General features: G+C 37.2%; 1 protein-coding gene across 1 annotated transcript in view; it reads right to left on the bottom strand.

Annotated features, from left to right (window-relative positions):
• Window positions 1–21,791, bottom strand: part of ITGA1 (integrin subunit alpha 1) — a 69,559-nt gene that overhangs the window by 33,637 nt on the left and 14,131 nt on the right. Inside the window, exons 2-6 of the mRNA XM_064438732.1 lie at window positions 8,284–8,404; window positions 5,482–5,594; window positions 4,415–4,503; window positions 4,208–4,322; window positions 3,414–3,541 (exon numbers count right to left, since the gene is read on the bottom strand). Coding sequence (XP_064294802.1) covers window positions 3,414–3,541; window positions 4,208–4,322; window positions 4,415–4,503; window positions 5,482–5,594; window positions 8,284–8,404 — 566 coding nt within the window. The remainder of the gene's footprint in view (window positions 1–3,413; window positions 3,542–4,207; window positions 4,323–4,414; window positions 4,504–5,481; window positions 5,595–8,283; window positions 8,405–21,791) is intronic.

Genomic DNA, 21,791 nt, shown 5'->3' with positions numbered 1-21,791 from the left:
TTTTTCCCAGCATTACTGACCATAATCTGTTGAACATCTTTGTAACTTCTAAGTTTATGTTCCCTTCCCTAGCATTCCATGGCTTTTATATTACACAAGGGAATAATTCTTTAATTGTCCCCAGTTCCTGTGAAAAAGTATTGTATGAGCAAAGAGGCAAGTGAAGACTGTTCTACTTTGGGACAAAACATTTCTGAGGGCAATTATTTATTGTTGTTCTATAAGTGAACACAGCCCCTTATTGGGAAAGTACATTCTGACTTTCTCAATAAATTATTAAGCTAATCTATTTGGTAAAAAACAAGAAAAGACAAAAAAAAAACAACAAAATGAGAGGAAAATCATTTAGTACATGGGCATGATATGCTAGGATTTTCATCAGTGGGATGTGGAGGAAAATAAAAAATTTTTGTTGTACTTAAATCATATTTAACATTAAAGAAAAGGAGAGATCCCTTGGGAGGCACTAACAGACAATACATTTTATCATATGCAGATAACTGAATCAAAGCAAAATTGAAATAATTCTGCTACATTTTATTCACTCTCAGGGACTCAGACAGAAATTACTTGTAAACTATTGCAAAGGTCTGTCTTAATCCTGAATCTTTTTAATACCTCTTTCATACACTTCTGTTCTGGAAATAAAACTGATTGCAATATATGACATGGCATGACTTATTAGTCTACTGATACAGTCCCTTTGGAGATATAATAAAGTACAGACCTAACACCTATACCTGCCTATGTCATGTATTAATGGAGAAACAAAACCTGTCTGAAAATTTCTGAAGGCCATTCCAATATATCTTTAAAGTTGGAACTGAACATATCAAAGTATTCTGCTTTCTCTTTTTATATTCTTCTACCACAGAAGGTTGCTCATATGTAAAGGATTAAAAAACACACTCTCATATTAAAGAGACAATTATCTCTGCAAAAGTTTAAAAAAGAGGAAAAAACCTATCTTGCTTTGCAGTTACATTGAAATGTGGAATAAGGGAGGGAGAAATATTTTGTTCCTACTTCTATCATTTTTTGCCATTTAATTCCTTCTTCCTTTTCCACTTTTCTATCATCACTTTCCCTTTGCTAATTTTACCCATAAGCACAGGATATGTAGCTTAATCATCAGTATGGTGGTGTGGATTTTCTGGAGAACGGGAAGAGGAAGGGAAGGAAATACTTCTGAAAAAATTACACTGTAGACTTTGGCTTTTTGCATCTGAATCTTCTGGCTTTCACTTTCAAATTTGCCAAACACGGGACACTGAGGAATTTATCTTCTGACTTGCCACAAATATAATAACCACTGTTTGTGGAGGGGGTAAGTGGAAAAAAAGTATCTCTCAAGCCTCTAATCAAAACATGGCTTTGAACAAGTCACAACCAAGCTGCTAAGGAGTTATTCTGTAATCACCTCATTCCTTTCTCGGGCAAGAGGAAAACAATCTGAAGTCAGTGAAAGTCCACTGATTTCTATGTCCTCAAAAATCCTCAAAAGATGAACATGGAAAAAACTATTTAGACAGACAGAAAGTAAACAACTGTCCCTGTATTTCTATCCTGTGCTCCCAGCAGAGAGGATAGAAATAAGCCTGCTCTGTTGTTTCTCCTCTTCCCCATTCTACAGCAATTTAACCACAGTTTCTGAGAAAAGTGACAGCGTGAGTGGAGGAGACAGTATAAACCCCTTACTACTTTTGGCTGTGCCAGAGTTCCCAAGCAGGGAGCTTGGAGGAGAGGAGAGAGATGGGATATGTTCTGTGGAAGGGGTAGAAGGTAAGAGGAACTGAGAAAATTCCACCTAGCTTTTGCCTTCCATTTCCAGTTTTTCAGCCTCTCTCTCCCTTATCCCACTCTTATCTCCCTCTCAAATGTTTCTGCTTTTAAGCAACCAGATGCCAAAGCTGATGTTCTCAACTGAATAAGTGTACGTGTGAGAAGAGCGGTCGCTATGCCAAACTGTGGGTAGAACGGATTTTGTGGGTGGAGATGGCAGGCTGCTGGAGTGCTAGCCAGCAATGGACCTTTTGTGCATGAGCTGAATACACAGACGAAGCAGGATTCTGAAAACAAACATAACAGAGGTGTGGCAATGTAAAAATTTAGGAATTGCAGGGTGAGGAAGAGCGATCAGGGTGTAGTAGAGTTGATTGCCCTGTGCACTATTCCCATGAAGCCCTTTGGGCAGAAGGCAGTGATGCTGTTGCCCTGAACTGGGAAGTTCATATTAAGTATTTTCCCAAGATGGCACATGTTTGTGTAATCAACAGCTTAAGGGACCAGGAAGATTTTTTCTTCCTTTCTGTTAAATTTGACAAAGTGTTTTTCCTTCTTCCTCACAATATCTGGAAGAACAACATGTTTAAAATAACATAACTTCACAGTTTATAAGTTATAAATTTATCAGCCAGTGTTCACTACAGCCAACAGGAGAGCTGGGTGGTAACTCACTAATCCCAATTAACTTGGAGAATGATGGGGATACTCTCTGCAGACAGAGGTATCCTTTACACCTTCTCCTTTGTGAAGGCAGGAGCTGAATGTTAGGAGCTAACCCGAAATAGCAAAAATGCTAAGTATGGGCCTGCATCATATCAAGTGTCATACAGGATCCCAGAAAATCCTTGATTTTGGGAGGGGGAAAAGGGAGAAGTGAAAAAACCTAGTCTTTTCTGTTGCTGTTAATAAAGGTTTCTGTGTTGAAAGGTATCCCAACGTCCATGTTTCCTCCTTTCAGGAGTTCTGCTGGAATTGCTACTTATATACTCTGTTCAGCAGACTGTGAAACATCTGACAGAACCTCAGCTGGGGTAACTGGTTGTAGCGCCATTAATTCTGGTGGAACGAGGCTGATTTATAGCAGCTGGGATTTTGACCCTCTCCACTTATTATATAAATGCAGCTTCTGACAATAACATGCAGCTAAACAGTTAATTATGATTTAAAATGTCTAAAAGCTGCATGCTCGATGCTCCACAGTAAAAAATATTTAATGCTGCTCCAAAAAGCTTATAGTCAAAGGCTGGCTGAATCATGCATGTGGACCTCAGAGGAGCAGAAACGGCCTTTGTGCTATGAAGTACAAAAGAAGACCAGAAGTGGTTGTGGAGAGGAAGCAAGTGGGAAAGGACAATGTTCAAATGGCCTCACTTAATGCACTTTTGTTTCTAGGTTAGAAAGTCGACTTCTGCAGACTGCCTGAGCGGTGGGGGAGGGAGAGCCTTCCTGACATTGCTGCTTGGCAGCAGACACTGACGTAGTTGTGGTTTCAGCTATTTTATTTTAGTAACCTATTGCCACAGGTCATTAGAACTGAAGAACTCTATAGGTGATGCTCTCACACCACTTCCTGTAAATCCTTTTTCTTCCTTGCAGATTAAACAACTATAAAATATCTACCATGTTACCTGTGTTTGCTGAGGACCTATATCCATGTTATTCAGGAGGCTGTTTAGGAAGGCTGTGACACTATCCCATGGATAAATGCTGTTGGATCCATCAAGGACTATGATGATGTCCAACTGGGTTTTACACTCTGCAACACAAATTGCCACATAAGAATTGATACTAACACAGATCAAATATATCTCACAGCTCCAGTTACTCCTGAGGTTAGTAACAAATGCACATCCTTCTGCAGTGGGGCTGAACTGACATGTTTGATGCCAACTGTCATTCATCAACTTTTGCACCATATTTTACACCATTTTTGTTCCCTTTATCAGCAAGGCATTCTCTTGTAAGCAGAAATTTCAGAACAAGGTTAGAAGATCAGATAACTGGAGTATTTACTAGTAAGCCCTACCTTCTTCAATGTCAATCTGTTCCTCTTCGATTTTTCCAAAGGACCAGGTCTTTAAGATTTTTATCTATATTACTAAATTGGGTTTGCATTAGCTCTTAACATGCCATCATTATTTAAAAAGAGTCTTTTGGCCATAAGTAAAAAACATAAGCAACTATTTTTAGCAATTGTGTTTGGATGTCACATAGCACTCTAATGATTGTTTATACTGAGATAAATACCAAAAGTAGCAAGAATTTATGTTATATACGGACAATGAAAACATTTACTTAACTTGGTAATGTTGGTAGCGAAGTTAAGCAGTTCATACTTTTTGGTATGTCTATGTGTATACATTTGTCCTGTTTGGCACTTTGTATCTTCAGACACACAAGAGAATTCCTGCGGCATGCATACCTTGCACAGACGGAGCAATTGCCTCGATGGTTTCAAAAGTAGAGCTGACGTTAGAACAAACTCCAGTTGTGTAATGCAAACGCCCACACTTATAAGCATAAAGTGGTCCACATGCCTTTAAAAGATGACAAAGGGTGAAGTGTTTTTGTTATGGTACCTAAGGAAAAAACCTGACTTCTTTTAAAATGGGCAAAAGTCCTTTCTTACCAGAAAGCCTCCTTTTGGATTAGTCACTAAGGTTGTTCCAAGAGTCATGTTTTCTTTTACTTCCACGACATTAGGAACAGAAGTAGCAGCTATAAATAGATTAAAATGTTAAGTATTTGGGAACATGAAAACAAAATGTTAAAGTATATATCCCCTAGTATGGAGCTTCCAGCTTCTAAAATAAAACCCAGACTGACACTGGTTTCATCAAATATTTTAGCACCCCTCCTCCTCCTTCTTCAATTGCAACAATCAAGAAAAATTTCTGAGGCTGGCTTTTATCCCAGAAAATTTGGCTGGGTTACTGTCTCAAATAGTTTTCCTGAACCGCAAGAAATAAAAGTAGTAAAAATAACAGCACGTCATGAAAGCAAGAGATCACTGTTCACACAGTTTTGTTAATTAGAAAACAAGCATTCTTTTCTTTACCCTCATCTGCTATAAATGACTTAACAGCTTTTAAATTTGTTACTGTTATGTCATATAACTCACATTTAGCTTTTCAAGGGAGAGAGGAGATAAATAATATCACAACAGGTGTATTTAGTGCAATTCATATTAATGGGAAGTCTCTTCCTGTCTGTATCATGTACCTCTTGACATGAGCAAGACAATTATTAATATTTACCTGTATCATAATAAGATGCATCAGCCTGGTTCTGGCTAGTTACACTGTCATGAAAAGCCTACTGATGGGATTATGAAGGCTCTTGTTGGCTTCAGAGAGCTTTGGAAAGGGTAGTCCATGAATCTATGCTCCATGGCCTTTCTGGGTCCATGGTCAGGACTGCCAACCACAGTCAAGTAATGCCAGTCATAATGAAGTTTTGATAACACAGGCAAATGCCCATTCTAAAATTATGAGCATGTTTTCCATAGGACAATGAGAGCTTTAAAATAAAATTATTTTTGATGTTACAAACACAACTTCCTCCACATTTAGCTCTGGAGTCCTAAGTAAATGTTCTCTATAGGAACAATGCTAATACACATTTACTAGCTAAAAATCTCCTAAGATCTGACCCCTATTATTTCTCCACATGACACAGCTTTATTTTCTTTCATACCTGGTAAGTTCAGTTTTATGCAAGGTGATTGGTTGTCCCTTCCTACAGGGCATCTGTATACATCTCCTGTTCTTTTCTCAGGTTGGCCAACTAAAGGTGAACCAATAAGTATCCTGCAAATGAAACAAGTTACCTGAAAATTCTTCTTTCTTAAAAGGAACAAAAATCAGCAAATTAAACTTACATAGAGAGCACGGCTGCAGCAAGCTCCATAAAAAGAATACAGGATGGAGAGCAAGAAAAGTATCTCTTATGCTAGTTCAGAGACAAACAAAAGCAGCCACTTTGTCTCCTCTTTAATAAGGACACGGAAAGGAAATATGCCTATATACCAAATTACACAATAGAATAACATTTTAAAAAATTCTGGTGGAAAACAAAAGCAATATTGGTGGGTGGATGACAAGCATGAAAAGTAACACAGAAGAAAATAACTGTTTTATTTAATACCTCCTTGATCTTTAACATATTTTAGGAGAAAATGTATTTTCAATGCTGAGAGACCAAATGCCAAAGGAGAGGCCCACAAGCACCTAGAAGAACTCAGTCTTAAGTAATGTGAGCCAACAGTGTTAAATAAATCTTTTTTCCTCTCATTAATTAAAAAAATGTTATTAAACTGGTTATTTAAAGAAGTTAAAAATTTTTAAAATGTTAAGGAATTTTATCCTTTTTTTTTTTTTTTCAAAACTTGGTGTGATCAAAAATCACTGTTCTCCTACTTCGTAAACACCACAAATTAGCATCCACTCCTAAAGCCAGTTTTCAGCAGGAAATGCTGTTTAGAGATGGCCACTGTTTCTGTTCTCAGATCTTCATTAGCAACAGTAAACAGCCCAGCATTACCCAGCAGATAACAACTGGCTCCATTAAACATGTAACAAAGAACTTTGATTAAATTAGAATTCACAGCATACACTGGAAACAGAAGTCCTGCCATTAAGAGTAACAGTTTGGTAAGATTTGCTCTTGGACACTTAGATGATTGTGAAGAGTTATTGAGAGAACCATTTCAACCTTTAATCATAAATTAGTAAGTCCAGGCAGAAGATATTTGAATAGAATGGCGTAATATATAGAATATACCCTACGGATTTAAAAAGCACAGAATAGACAGTTTAAACCCAGTACAGAATCCAGCTCCTAAAAAACCATACTGACATCCCCTTGGAGGTGATCAGTGCTCACCAGGATTATGTCCCTGTGCTATTCTTTTCTTAGAAAAAAAGAGCCCATGAACAGAGAAAAGTCGTCCAAAAGGCTATTTTGTCTTTCTGCATGGAGGGATTTTTTTTAGGGGATGCCAGTTTTATTGAGAAACAACGGTAGTCAGGTTTACAGAACACCTTTTGCTGAAAAGCTCTATCTGTGGTATCTAGGTAGCATTATAGCAGTTGACAAAACATCACAAGGCTGCTCTGTATATTTATTTTTAACTGTCAACCTACAGATTTCCTGCTCTGGATGTTGCTACACTGAAAGCAACTTGAAAGCTTGACAATTTCACAGCAGCTCTGGGGCTTAATTTCAGAGGTGTTCCGATGTAGCACACTAGTTCAGATTCCTGTCTTCCTTCAGCTACTGGAAGAGTCGCCATTTCCAGCTCGTATTATTTTTTGCTCCTGAAAGGTTTCAGGACAGTTTACAACAATATAGCTTACTTTGCAAAATCCCAGCTCCTAGAATGGATACCATTTCCTGAAGGTCTAAATTAGCTCAAAGAAGGTCATTATTATTCTCCCATGACCCTCATGCAGATGTATATTTAAACATCCTACAACCCGGGCAATCAAGAGCTAGCATTTTCAAAAGCAAGCTCTGCAATTTCATTTCTGTGAACATCCCCGATGGCAAATGGCAAATGCTGTGTTGGAGTGGTGGACAGATTCTTGGAGCCAGACAGCCTCGGCGCTTGCAGCGGGGATTGCTTGGGCACTGCAGAGCAGCCTGACCTGCTGTCATGCAGCCGCACGCCCGTCATCCCAGGCTGCCTGCAGGAGTCCCTGTGTTTACAAAGAACGTCAAATTACTAGCAAAAGCAGAGCAATCTGCAAAGAATGACAGAGATCTCAGGGTTCCCAAACCTCATACCATTCAATTGTTATTTCAGCCCTCCAGCCCAGTAGTTAACCTGTGAAGTTTGTGAAGCAGAAATTGGCGTTTATCAAAAGACCCAGAAGCAATGATACCAGTAAACATGCCAAAACACAACTTCTAATTCAGGAGAACAACAAGAAGCAAATACAGGTTAAGAAGGCAGCTCCAAGTCCCAAATGTGAATATATTACCAATTGCAAAACATAATTAGCCCTCTGAAAGGGAAGGCAGAGTACTATATTAATAAATATTTTGACAGGGAAATCTTCCCACCAGTTAAAAATCTCATTTCAGACAACCTCTAACAGAAAAAAAAACATAATACAGATTAGTTAGGTAAAACAGGAGCAATTTCACTGCCAATACATTAACACAAGGAAGAGATAAATAATGATTTTATTTGGTAAATGGAAAAAACAGGGCTCAGGAGTAACACAAAACTTTCTCAGCTTCATCAATAAGGGAATCTACCCACTTGTAAATTCATTTGTGTCTTTGAGGAAATAAATACAGATACAAATTTGGATCTTTCAGTCTCCCAGTCTTTCCAGGTTTCCTTAGGACTGTGCATTAGTTTAAGAAATATGACTGACAGAATCTGGCCCTTACGTATCTGGAATATTTACAAATAATAGTATAGCACCTGAGTCACTGAATACCTGATAATTTGGAGTTTCAATTTAAGAAAAAAAAAAAACAGCTTACCATTTCCCTTCCTCATTTTCATACTGTTGGACTGTGTACCCAAACATGTCTTCCAGAGGCCCACTGAAGGTCATTGCATTTTTCACATCAACATTAGAAGAGCTGACGAGGTGAAAGAGAGCTGTAAAAAAAAAGTAATATGTAGCAATACACATAAAACTTTTAAGACTTTTAAGAAATCAAGGTTCAATTATGACTTAACAGAGGGCACAAGACGGGTGGAAATTGGTATTTTGGGCATATTTATCACAGCTGTTAAGAGATTTAAAATGTACTTTCTCACACATATATACGCAGCTACATTCAGAGACAGCAACTGGACTTCTGATTCCAAACCCTGTTTTGTAAAGTCCATCACTCATTTGTAAGTCACAATTCAAATAACATTAAGTAAAATATTATTACCTTACCTTACATTTACTATTAGTAAATAAACCAAGTTTTTAGTTATTTTTACTCCTTCTGTCTCCATGCATTTCTAATGTAAGAATTTTACACAAAATGTTCCTTCCATCATTCAAGGTAGTAGTTCTCAAGTTTTCACAAATTGAGAATTAACTAATTTTCAACTGTTTGCCGAAGACACACATAGGAAAAGAATGAGGAAAAGCTTTCAGATGTATTTCATTTTAATCTATATTAGAGAAAAAAAGCATATAGTTTTAATTCTATTATAGAGTACCTATAAACCTTTCATATTTGGAAAAGAACGGAACAAATTTTTAATGCAACCAGATGCCATTATCTCAAAAGTATGTGCTATCTGTAGAAATACAGTATTTACCCACTTAGGAAAAATTGCTCTACAACAGTGTTGTTGGATGACAACGGAATCAGTCATGAGAGCAGATACTTCTTCGAACTGATTTCCCATACCCTAATGTTCAGTGATCATCATCAGGGAAAATACTGTAAAAATATAACTATATAGCAAGTTTCAGAAAAATGACGTATATAAGGTGAAAACTCCAGCTTGCAGTTATAATTGTTACCCACTGTGAGGGTCATTAAGAGGTCAAAATTACTATTTATCCATAAAAATAAGGCTATTGATCTTTCCTTTACTTTTTATTTCTAATAGTGATCTCTTCCATCTTTGTCCTGCTGAAGTCAGTTGCAAAAGCAACCACCGACTCTGCTGCTGCAGAGCTGTGTATTTAATACAAAAGAGCCAAAAAGTTGAATTTGTAGAATATCAACTACTTAAAATCACAATTATACACAACTCTCCTTTCATTTCAAAGAAGCATTTCAGGATCATTTGCTGACATTTAACAGCTACATAAAAATACTCAAATCCGTAATACATGTTGCATGCCAAAGTATCTAAATAATGTCCAGTCACTAAAATACATCTGTGTTATTCACCATTGAGATGATAATATTCTCATAGAAAGCTTGTTACTATAATTAAACTCCCAAGTGGTCAATGCTAATCTGTCTCTCTCAGCAACTTATTTTCTGCTTAGTGCAGTAAAATTATCACAGAAGACTATTTATCACTTAGTAGGTATTTTCAGTTTCACTGGACAGCAAAAAAAAGAAAAAGGAAAAATTTCATTTCTTCCTACAGTCAGAGTCAGGAAATATAAAGCAGCGAACAAATTAGAACAAAGTTTACATCTATTCTTCAGAAAAGATTCTTTGAGAATGATAAGAAAAATTAATGGTTGATGGTCTGATGGGAAATAAATTGTAAGTAATCCATGAATCTTTTGTCTTCCTTAAATGTTCATGTTTAAAGAAATTCTGCTATGAATTTTTAGGTGCAATGGGTATTTTCCTTCCCTACGCTTGGTCATCAAAGTATAATTAAAATCAACAAAACTGATTTTTAAAAATTCAGTCATCACTGGTTCAAATCTTCTTTTGTTAAATTTCAGATTAAAAATAATTGCTATTATTGTTTTTGACACCATATGTAGGATTCAGACCACGTCATTTAGACTGCCAACCTACCTCCTACACAATGAAACATTTCTAACGAGATCACCTGCTAAAGTGTCCAAGTTCATTATTTATTTGAAGACAGGTAGATGCAAAATCCATCCAAGTCAGCTTCCCCTAAAGATCTCCAGAAGTCTGTTTACTGTAGCCTCTGAATAAGACAGACAAAACATCCTTCTACAGGTCTTCAGAGGCATGTTTTTTTCACCTTATGATGACATTTAAAAAATATTATTATATGATATATTAAAGGACATGGATTCCAGCTCATCTCATCCAGTTTACTTTCTCCTAAAGCTACTGAAGGTTACATATGCACTGTGTGCTCTGTACATTCCATCATGATACCCTCCATCATCATCCCATCATTTGCTGCCAGACAGGGAATTTCTTCACAATGCAGTATTGACAACTACTGTGATTCTTTCCCTGCATTCACTATACTGAATGGTCTTAAAGTTTCCTGAATCTATTATGTGATATACTAGAATCTCATAATTTAAAAGTATATACTTCTAATCCTTATAATTGTAACAGAAAGTTTGAAACTGAAATGCTAAACCAAGCAAACTAGAAGACACATAATGCCATCTATTTGCTACTAACCCCCAAACTCCTCATGCTTCTGAGTGAGGTCAGATTAGAACGAGCAATAATAATAAATGTCCTTCTAAAAAATAGAGCTACAGGAATCAAAAGAAGCTAGGTGGGCCAGACTGGTCAGAAAGAAAAAGGAGGTAGCTCCACAGAGCAGGGAATAGACCTGTAGACCTCACTAACAAAGGGTGTTTTGGATGCTAAATGTTATGTATTCAATAGGTAGCTGAGTAAGTTAATGGAAGACAAAACCACTGCAGGTTACAAACCATAGAGAACGCACATCTGGTTCAAGAAATACCCTCAACCAGAAATATTTGGAAACAGGAAGAGGACTATTATATATGCTTGCTCAATTACTTTTTGTCTCTATCGGCTTACATATACTCCTGCAGGCACAACACTGGACAAAACAAGGTCTTGATTTGATCCAGTATGGCTATCCTTTTACTCTCTCATTTTCCTGTTCTCTCTTAGCCAGAAATCAGATGCTTTGAAGTTTGACTTCATACACTGTGTAGTGTATTTTAATATGGAAATGTATTACATGACCTTCTGTGGCTTCTATGTGCTATGAAACATCATGAGCATAATGTTTTTTAATAAAAGTAAGGGTGATGATAAGCAGTGTAAGATTAACTCATAATTAATAGATTTAAAGGTATCTTATTACAGTTTCCACAGATTCTGTAAAAGGAAATCTTAATAGTCAAATATATGTTCAAATCTGCAGATAGTAAATGGAAAAGTGGAGTTCACAGTCACCCACATTACACTGTTAACGAACAATAACCTACTGACTTATGGCAACCTGGCTTTTACATTTTGTTTCATTTTTCAGAACAAAGAAGATTGTACCCATGAGCTGACGATTCAAAACATTTAAAAATACCACTGATTGTGACTGCGAAAATGATACTTTATATTAATATCTAGCTTGCACTCTTCCAAACTTCCAGTTTCTGTCTAAGATGCATACATTCTTATCTATTTCTAGCAAACTTGTGTATATGAATTAAAAAGACTTGGCAGAAGCAGTGGAAAAAGAAGAGCTACAGGGCAGTTGGAGAGGATTCTTTTGACAGTTATGGGGATTAAACAGAAAAAAAAATCTTTTGGTAGGTATGTAGTATTTGACTATATATTTAATCACAATTAATGTAGGTAAATTAAATTAAGTTTTTGAATGATTTCATGTTTTGTTAACAGAATGACTAAAAATGCAGATCAAAGCATTGATCAGAAATACAGAATATAAATGTTTATGAAAGGATAAAACTCAAGTTCTAGCTTTTCACTTCATGTTCTACAAGAAATGATGCACTGTAGAAAACGTGAGACAATGACCCTCTCACTACATATTTAACCTGAGAACACTAGCTGATGCAATATAGCATTCTCTGCTGAGGACAGTTTGTACCTATACGTGAAAGTTTAACACTCAATCACCAAGACAACAACCCAAATATTATTTCTCTCAGAAAACTAGAGTAGTAGCTCATACTTGCCTAGTAGACATTAACAATTTTTTTTCTGTTTTACTTAATGGGATCTTTTAACCAAATATTCATGCTGTCTGCCTGCTTATTCTGCCTCTAAACTGTGCAAAACTAGATTTCCCATGCGCTTGTCCACATGCATATTGCCACTCTAACCTTTGCAAACAGAGAACTGCAAAAGAGGAACCCTTATTTTTCTAGAACAGACAGATAAAAACATAACCTGAACTGTAGAACAAAGCCTAACACCTAGCTCTTTACCGATGAAAAACAGATCACCACAAATCACTCACAATAAATGTCATCACAAAGACTGATTTAGCCGAAAGAAGAGAGTAAAATCAGTTAAAATATTTTATCTGTGTATGGGCTGTAGCAAATAACAGTTGCTTCCTCTATAAATGGTGGTTATTTTGAGAAATACAGATGTTTTTTGCAAAAATGGGGAAGGACAAATTTGCACTTTGCATTGAACAGGGTTTACATGTTGGCTGTAGATTACTTCTCCCCACCAGTATGTGGTCAAAGTGTTACTTTTGTTCCATTTCATACTTACTGCTATAGCATTTCAGGTGTTCTTATTAATTCCTCTGCGTTTTGCAAGAAGAGACTGAAACAAAGTGGGTCTAAGTGCAATGAGGAAGGACAATGAACCAAGTAAAAATGCCTTGCAAAAGTATGCACAACTGGAAAATACTGGGAAACCCAAAGTTATTAGCAGAAAAAAACCCCAAACTGCTTCTGGTCTAGAAAATAAAATAGGATACAGAAATTTAAGCTGAAGATTAAAATAAGATTAAAATGTTTTATGAAGTTCTCATATAGCTGTTCCTCGGGGCTGGAGGGGGGAAGCTTTAATGTCTTCTACAGCACATATTACAACCAATGATGCTATAAGGATATTTTAAAGACCTGCAGACAACACAAGAGTGTGGTACAGCAACACAGAACAGTGCATCTGATCAAAATGTACCGAAAGCTAACTGATATTAGGATGTCCTAGTTTATAAGGCAATATCTGATTGCCTTTAAAAGTATTTTATGCAAAAAACTACCTGTCTCTATTGTGATCTTAGAAAACATACGATGCAAACAGCATAAAATGGAGCAATTAGGATGCTGGTGACAGTTACTCAGGGAGGGGAGTAGGACTGGGAGCATTGGCTTGGCCTCCCACAAAAGCTTGTTTTCAAAATGGTGGCAAACATTATCACTCTCTGCAATTAGAAAACTCTTCACTTGAGGAAATTGATGCCACTGAGTGTTGGCATGTGCAAGCTGGTGCCGCTGCTCTCAGCTAGCTGGAATCAAGCCAGCAGCAGAGAACAAACTGTGTCCTTCAGTATGTGAAGAACTGAGGCTCAGCCAATAAAATCTCCTGAAAGCTGGATCTTTTTAGGTGTGTCAACACACCATCATGGATTTGCGTTCAAGGCTGGACTGCATCTGATAGCAAGGAAAGATTGAACATACATCTCCTTCAAAGACATGGCTATAAAAATGCTCTTTGTGAAATCGTGGCTCAAACATGTGAAAGTGGATTTTTTGCTGGACCCCCAAATTGGAGAATCTTCACATTTCATTTTTTGCTTCATTTGTGATAATGTCACTGCAGGATTATACAGTCTTGTCTTATGAAAAATAGATTTAGACACAGCCAGCCCAAGTGGAAGAAAATACGATGGCATGGTACAATTGCCGTCTGTGAGCTCAGGGTCCATAGTGCTCTGGTGTTACTGAGGAAGGCCAAGGAGGCTGTGGTAGGAGCTCCTGCGGCATTCAGTTCTGGCTGGCTAGATATCAGTATATGTCAAATAAAGCTGTATATTAAAAAAAAGTTTCGACTTCTGAAACTTTTTCAGCACTGCTTAAATCAAGCCTTTTATTTTTCAAGGCTATAAAAGAACCTTTGTATAATTTTGCCTCCAGCATTTTTTCTTTAATCTTTAACCTTTGAAGAGCAAAAGACTGACTTTCTGGAATAAGACCAAATAATTAAAAAAAAGACTTCTTATTAAAAGTAGAAAAATATCGCCAAAAGACAAAGAAATATATATTTGAAAGTGGTTCCAGATTCAGTAGCCACATGCTTTTCAAAACCAATTACATGCTTTGTACAACCCATTAAATAAAGCTTCCTTTTCTAGTTTTGTACTGACTAATTTGTACTGGAAAATAGCTTTCTAATGCGGTGTCAAGCCTGAAAATACACTGAATCAATGCTTTGTAATGTGGTCCCAAATGAGTAACACAATGTGATGGGCAAAACATTTGGAAATACAATAGCAGAGACCAGGAGTAGGTGCCCCACTTGGTTGACAGTCATCTGAATAAAGCTATTTTGTTCCAAGTCCTCTCATCGGGTCAATTCTTAGCACTTGGCAGTTTCTCACATGAGGGAGAAAAAGCCTTAGAAATATGCAGTCACATACAGAAAACTTCGTGAGGTCAGCTGCTAGACTTGTACAGACACTTAGCAAATTTAGCAGTGTGATGCAAGTGAAACAAGTCCTAGAAAATGTTTCATCTTGTCTGCAGTGATCTCCAGTCCATCTTTTGGGTGTGGTTCTTCCATCAACACTTAATTCCATGTAAGTCCCTTCAATCTTTGTGTTCCTCTCTAGGCCCACCCTACCTTTGCTATCAAAGACCGACCATTTCCTCCTGAACATCCCACCATAACTTTTGTTTCCTGCCATCTAGCTTTATCTATAAGCCACCGGGACCCCTCATCTGTTGACCTTTTTTTGAGATAGAAAATATTTATAGTCATCTATAATTAACTCAGATTTCACAGAGAAAGCATGATTAAACTGAATATGTTAGTTTCTGAAATAAAGCCCAGAAGCTTAAACAGGAACAAGAGATTAATTTCATGCAAAAAGTAAATAAACTAGGACTCTGTAACCTAAAGAAAAATGTGTTCTTCACAGTACTCTCTCCAAAACTACTCATGGACCTGTAGGTTTTCCCTTGCACAAAATTCCTTTAGATTGATAGGAAGAGTCGAGTGTGATGTTTTAGTTGGTTTTCTGCAAACTTTCTACTTGCCCAATTATGCTGAGTCCCAGTTTTGCAGGCTGATGTCCTGCTGCTGTAAGCTTTCCACTATGTAGCCTTGTTGGAAAAAGAGAACGTGAATCATAGCACATGCACACACAAAAAAGCCAATTAAAAACAATAACAAGAAAACCCCAGTCTATCTGATCAGTCTAGACTTTATCTAGACTCCTCCATCAACAGATGGACTAGTCCCATCTATAGAACACCCCAGGAGGATAGAAATACCTTTTGAAAATTCTGGGAAATGTGATAATCTTGAGAACTGATGCAAAAAATTATGCTGACCTGAAAACTCATGTTGCTATCTCCCGACAATTATTATTCCTTTTGCTTTTCTGAGTGGGTATCATTATTCATTAATTTTTCCCCCAGTTGTTTTCTGGGATTGCTGGGTAATTTTTCTCAAAGGTCAGCAGTCTTAAGGCTAATATCAGAGTGGAAATGCTTTGGTGGCAATAAAGGCGTTCTGAAAAGCAGCAACCTTTTCCATTTTTTTACTTCACAATGGCTACAAACTCCTGTCTTTCATTGCCTTATGCTGAGCATAATCATTGGCTCGTTCTCAACCGAATCACCAATGGCTTCAGGAATAGAAGAAATCCTCCAAATGGAAGTGCAAATATCCTGACATGACCCTCTCACACCCAGCACCACAGAACTTAAATCCAATCCAGTTTTTATATAGTAGAGCAAAAAACATGCACTCAACATGCATGCTAAAAGCCAATAACTCATATTTTATGTCCATAAAACACATCAATATAAATTCAGCTGTGATCCAAGAAACTGCAATAAGTGCAGTAGCGAGGAAAAGATGGAAGCTTACAAATATCTATCTTTTCCTTTGGTTCCATATAACTCTGCTATGCAGTGATTTAGAGGGGGGAAAAAACCAAACCCAAAACAAAAATAAAAGCACAACAAAACAAACCCAAAAGCAAGCAGAGAGCTTGACAAAGCAAAAATTCCAGAGCCAAGCAGGGATGGACACACCTTAGAATTAAATTTCAGACGTGTATATTAGAAGAAAAAAAGAGATTGATTTGCAATCTATAATCAACTTGTATAGAGAACACTTTTCCTATTATTTCTGATAATACAGGATCTATGATAATTTTCACTGGAACACATCAGAATATTAATTTTCTTTATCTGAGCCATCTTCTAGTAGAGTAAAAGGGAACCACTGTGTTGCTCCAGCTTCTTATGTCATGGCTACATAAAAAAGGATTCCAGGCTCTCCTGTTCAGAATACGTACTCCTGTACTTCAGCAGGGACTTGAAAACTCTTAAACTTTAAACTGCTTCTCAGCACAAAGACTTACATTATTTTTTCAGACAGACTTGTTATATAAAGCTAATAGGTTGCAGCAAAATGTAAATCAAAAGGATTTTTACAAAATTGAACTCCATTTAAATGGCACAGGGAGATGCTACAACAGTGTAAGATAGAAAACACTTATACAAATATAAGTATCTTAGAGTTTAAACTGACTTTCTTGTATTTAAATAATCATTTTTTTCTGAGAGCAGAACTGGAGAGTAAGGGATGGAACATACTGTTTCTAAAAGCAAATTTTGAAAGGTTTAAAAATGCTTCATATTGAGCTTAGACTGACAAAAAAATGAACTATCATACAAACAATTCCTCTTTTCAATTGCAAAATTAATTCTTTGCAATGAATCAACTGTATTGCCAATAATACTGTTCAAGATGGTTTTTTAAACTTTTTCTCCTGTCAGTAACCAGAAACATGACTCCAGTAAGAATAGAGTTGATAAGAGACTGCAAAAGCAGTAATGGAAAATAACTCAGATATTTGTTGAAATGCTGGAATTCCGCCATGAATGGTCGCCAGCTGCTAGCGGGCTCATACCACAAGGTTAGATGGAAGTGCTTCTTCATCCCCAAATGCCCACAGGGAATGCCAGCTCTGTCTTGCAGAAGCACAGGGTAGCAGGCACTGCCTGTGTGCACAGATCAGCTCTGACCTGCTCACTAGCAAAATCTTGAGTCTGTGTAAAGCATGCATGCACTGGCACAGGTGCTCATGGTATCAGCTCTCTACCAAGACATACAGAGCTTTTCTGGTTTGACATTTATGACTGCTCACTGCTGAAAAAGAAGATAATCCTCAGCCAGCCTGTTTCCTTAACTCGTGTCTACCTATGAATTGTTAACCATGATAAGAAATCTCTTTTTTGCACTGGACAGTTTAAAGAATATGGCTCAGTGATAACATACATTTTACATTTTTAACTGAGAAATCCAGGAAGACAAGAATGTGGGACTGCAAATGACCACAGTGGTCATTAAATCAAACCTTTCATTAGCACAAACAATGATAAAATAGCTGCCTAATCCAGCAAAGGCTAAAAAAACCACCACCATATACACCTCACTAAATCTACTGCACCCTAAGAAAAAGATCAGCATACTAACATTTGTTCATTTGGACAAAAAAACCCACAAGAACAACTGATATTGTACTAGGCAATTTATAGATTGCTGCTATGCATATTTGTTTACTTTACTTAAGCACCTTTACTTGTCTTATGGTCTAAGACAATCACAAGGACTTTCACAGGCTCGCCATTTTATACGGTAATAGCTAATCTCCAGTCTACTTGTGAGGTGAACATAATTTGCAGGCAACAGATAAAACCAAACTTTCTGTAAATGGATTAATGTACCAGTAAATCAGGAAGTGGCATGCCGTGTTCACCTAAGATCATCAAAAAACTGACAAAGCCAAGATGCCAACTTCACATTAGTATTGACCAACTGAAACGAGAAAAAAGATACCCCTCTAGGGTATGTTAGAAACTTATTCCTTGAAATAATCATGCATGACACGTTTGAAGTGGAATATGATCAAGATCAGTGCCTCTTCACAATGCAGTTTGGGAAATAAAATAATTTTTTTAATTGCAGTAACAGTTCATGTGGATTTAACAGTCTTCTTTTACGTGGTATATTTTAATAGTCAAGATATCGTCAATTAAAAAGGTAATAAATTCTCTAAAAGCCATCACATTACAATGAATTATCAATATTGAATAGCCATGTATTGAAAACTTTACCATAATAATACGCATCATCAATGATATCTACTAATTTTTAAAGACTAAGACAGTCAAGTATCAGTAAGAGCACGAGCACCTCTTTTGATATACCATTGGTGTAGGGATTTTACTGGTAGACCAGTTGAAAGCACTACAGAATTAATCCCAGGTCTTTCTACTGCAAATGTTCTTTTTTTACTGGTCAATAAACAATTCAGGGAAATTTGGAACTGGCCTTGAAGATATTATAAAAGGAAGGTTTATTTCCCCCCCAAAAAATTAAAGCTGGACTCTAGAGGTAGAAAAACATCCTGTTTTTTAGATGCAGATTAAGATAGAGCTCTCTACATGAATTACTGGCGCTACTAACTTACATTTCCCACCCACAGCCCATGAAGTACACCCGTAATTTTAAGATATCTGTCCAGCCCAGTCCTGTTCAGAAAGTATTCTGCTGTTACCAGGAGTTGCATAAAGACCCTGCTACTCTTTCTTTCAAATATCTGCATCCGCTTCACAAAAGTACCATGGAATTTTGGTGTTATTTAAGAGTAGCTCAGTCTTCTAAAGTCAATGGGAGCTGCGAGTGTTAAAAAAGGATGTCCTAAAAAGGCACAACAGAACCTCCTGCCACCACCTTATGACCCACAATACTCCTTTTGCAAATATGTGCTACTTATCATAGATTCACATCAGCTTTATGCATGTAGCAACTCAGCTAGAGTTTCAGCAGCAAAGAGTGGCAATGGATCACTTCCAGCTTTTACTTCCAGCCCAGCTATAAGGCAGCACAGCAGTGCTGATGGTGCACTCTGCTTTTATTCTTCTTGGGTCTATAGCTCTTTGGATACCACAGTTGCCTTTGTCTGAAACAGACTTTTCTAGGCTGTGCTGATATACTCAAAGGACCAACTCAGAGTAGTTGGCTTCAGAATCATTGGAGAAAACATGCTTCCTAAACAAAATAAATTTAATAATCAATTACTTTAGTCCAATGCCTGTTTACAGATAAAAACCTCAAAAATTGTTTTTAATAGATCTTTAAAGCTCCTGAAGGACATCAAACTGGCAGAGATCGAAAGGACTCATTAAACCCATATCAGGTACCTAATCTAAGCATCTCTGCATCATCAACTCAGGTGGCTAATTCCTGTCAACACAACATCAGCATTGTGGTGCAATCTGGTGCATCTGTTGTGATGTGGTGCAAACATATGCGCTATGAACTGGACTGATATAAACAGGGCAACACAATGCTAAAATGACAACAGCAAGTGCTTTGCTTCTATTCAGAGCTTAGGGTACAGAATAGCAGAGTTGATTCGTATCTATTGTTGGCAACTAGATCATATTTTTGGGGGTACAGAAATTCCATATAAAATTGACCTTTTGCTCTGATTTTTCTGACTGGAAGGCTGTTCCAACTGCTAATTTTTCCAGTAGTAAGAACTTCCTGCTCTCCAACATAGATATATTTTTTGCCAGTTCATATGTCAAAATAAAAGTGCTTAAGCTGGGGAATAATGTAGTTTTAAAAGTGTTCTAGAAGTAAAAGTGGAAACTTTGATTTCAAAATACTAGTGCTTAAAGTCCTAAATATTTTTTAATGACAATTTCAATACTCCCCATGGAAGAAAAAAAAAAAAAAAGACTCCTATAAATTTTTAAAACCTGTTTAGGCTAGAAAGAGGTCTTCAAAATTAGCAAAGGTTAAACTCACAGTTGTGAGCATGAATTGCCAACATTAATTTTGTTCTTTCTGAACTTTTAGTAAGACTTTTGTCTCATAACAAATACAAAGGACCATGCAATTAGACTTGGAAAAAACATATGCAAATGTCTTGCAATTGCTTAAGCAACCATAAATAAGTTGTTTACCAAGATCGCAATGCTTGACTGTGTATTAATAGATTTTTAATGCCTGATTTCTGAGGCTTTCAAAAGAAGTAGTCTAAAAACTTGCCATTTGACTGTCCTGACTTGCAACTCTGCTTATCTTAAAAAAAAAAACTTTAGCTGAAACAACCTGGAACACTGTTAAAAAACCCCAGTAAACCTTTTACCATTATTTTGTTCTGGCTTTCTCTTACTATTTCTTCTCACTAAGCACCCCCTCAAAAACCCTGCAAGGTTTATTTCAGTCAGCTCCTGTTGTTTGTTTCTGGTTTGTTTTTTTTTAATATATATCTGACTAGAAATTTTTCCTTCACTTATTACGCCAATTGCCAACACAACACACTGAAGTGTTTGTTTCACAAAGCACTACAAAACTACTATTGTAAAAGAAGGCATCTTTCAGACAGGTAGGAAAGGAAGACAAAGATAGTCTTTCACAAGCCTCAGATACAGCAGTGACTCCACGTGTGCCACTTGTGTAGCAGGTTTGTCAGAAGTTAGCTACTCCACAGTGACAGGATTAGCAAGGTCTCAATATCTCAATTTCAAGTCTCAGCCTCAGGCTCAAGGTTGCTCTCCCCTCAGACACTAGCTTAACCACGTCGGTTGGCATCTTAAGACTCAGCTGAGGATGACTTGTTAGAATTGAGTACAGATATTTCAAACATCCATTGAGGCTCTCTTTGGGGATGAAGTCTTGTGCCCAACACAGCATCTCATATTTTCCATTGAACCATACCTTTTTGTCTTTCCTCATGGCTATGGAACTTGGAAAAGCTCCCTCATGAGGCAGCTGCATTTTTTCTGCCTCTCACCACTACTGCCCCACAGCTCCTAGGTACAGCCTTGCAGCGAGGGCAGCTGCTGCCCCAGGAGGCACAGCATCCTGGCAGACAGCTGATGTTCTTCCAGCACCATATCTGAAGAAAGTCCATTTCAGGTTCTCTTATCCACCCTGTTGTGGAACAGCAATTTCCATTCAGGAGAGGAATAAATTATGTGGAATAAACCAGTTCTTTTCACCAAATGGAGTGGACATGGTCTTACGGCAACTAAGCAGGTAAGATAACCAAATGCAATTAATTAATTTCTCTCACATCTAAACCAAAATACCTATACCAGTATTAAACACTTGAAGTCACCAGGCTGAACACTGCAGGTAAAGGAAAAGGCAATTCTCTTCAGCAAAACCTGCTGCAGCTTTCGGATCTTCAGAAACTGTTGAAAGAGACGTTCATGAGCATTCAACAACCGTCCTATGTCCTAAAAGTAGCACTTGCTACCAAGCTCCTCCTACCATAAACAAATCTTGAGGCCTGAAGATAACTATCACACCTGCGCCCCAAGTCATTCCTTCAGCTACCAAAGCAATTATAAGCTAAGAGTCAAGTCTGTTTTTTTTTTTTTAACATGAAGTTACCACATTCTTTGAGAATACTG

The sequence above is a fragment of the Phalacrocorax carbo genome, chromosome Z (genome assembly GCF_963921805.1).
Source record: "Phalacrocorax carbo chromosome Z, bPhaCar2.1, whole genome shotgun sequence".
NCBI lineage: Eukaryota > Metazoa > Chordata > Aves > Suliformes > Phalacrocoracidae > Phalacrocorax > Phalacrocorax carbo.
Note: the sequence above shows the minus strand (reverse complement) of the source record. Positions and strands in the feature narration are given on the sequence as shown.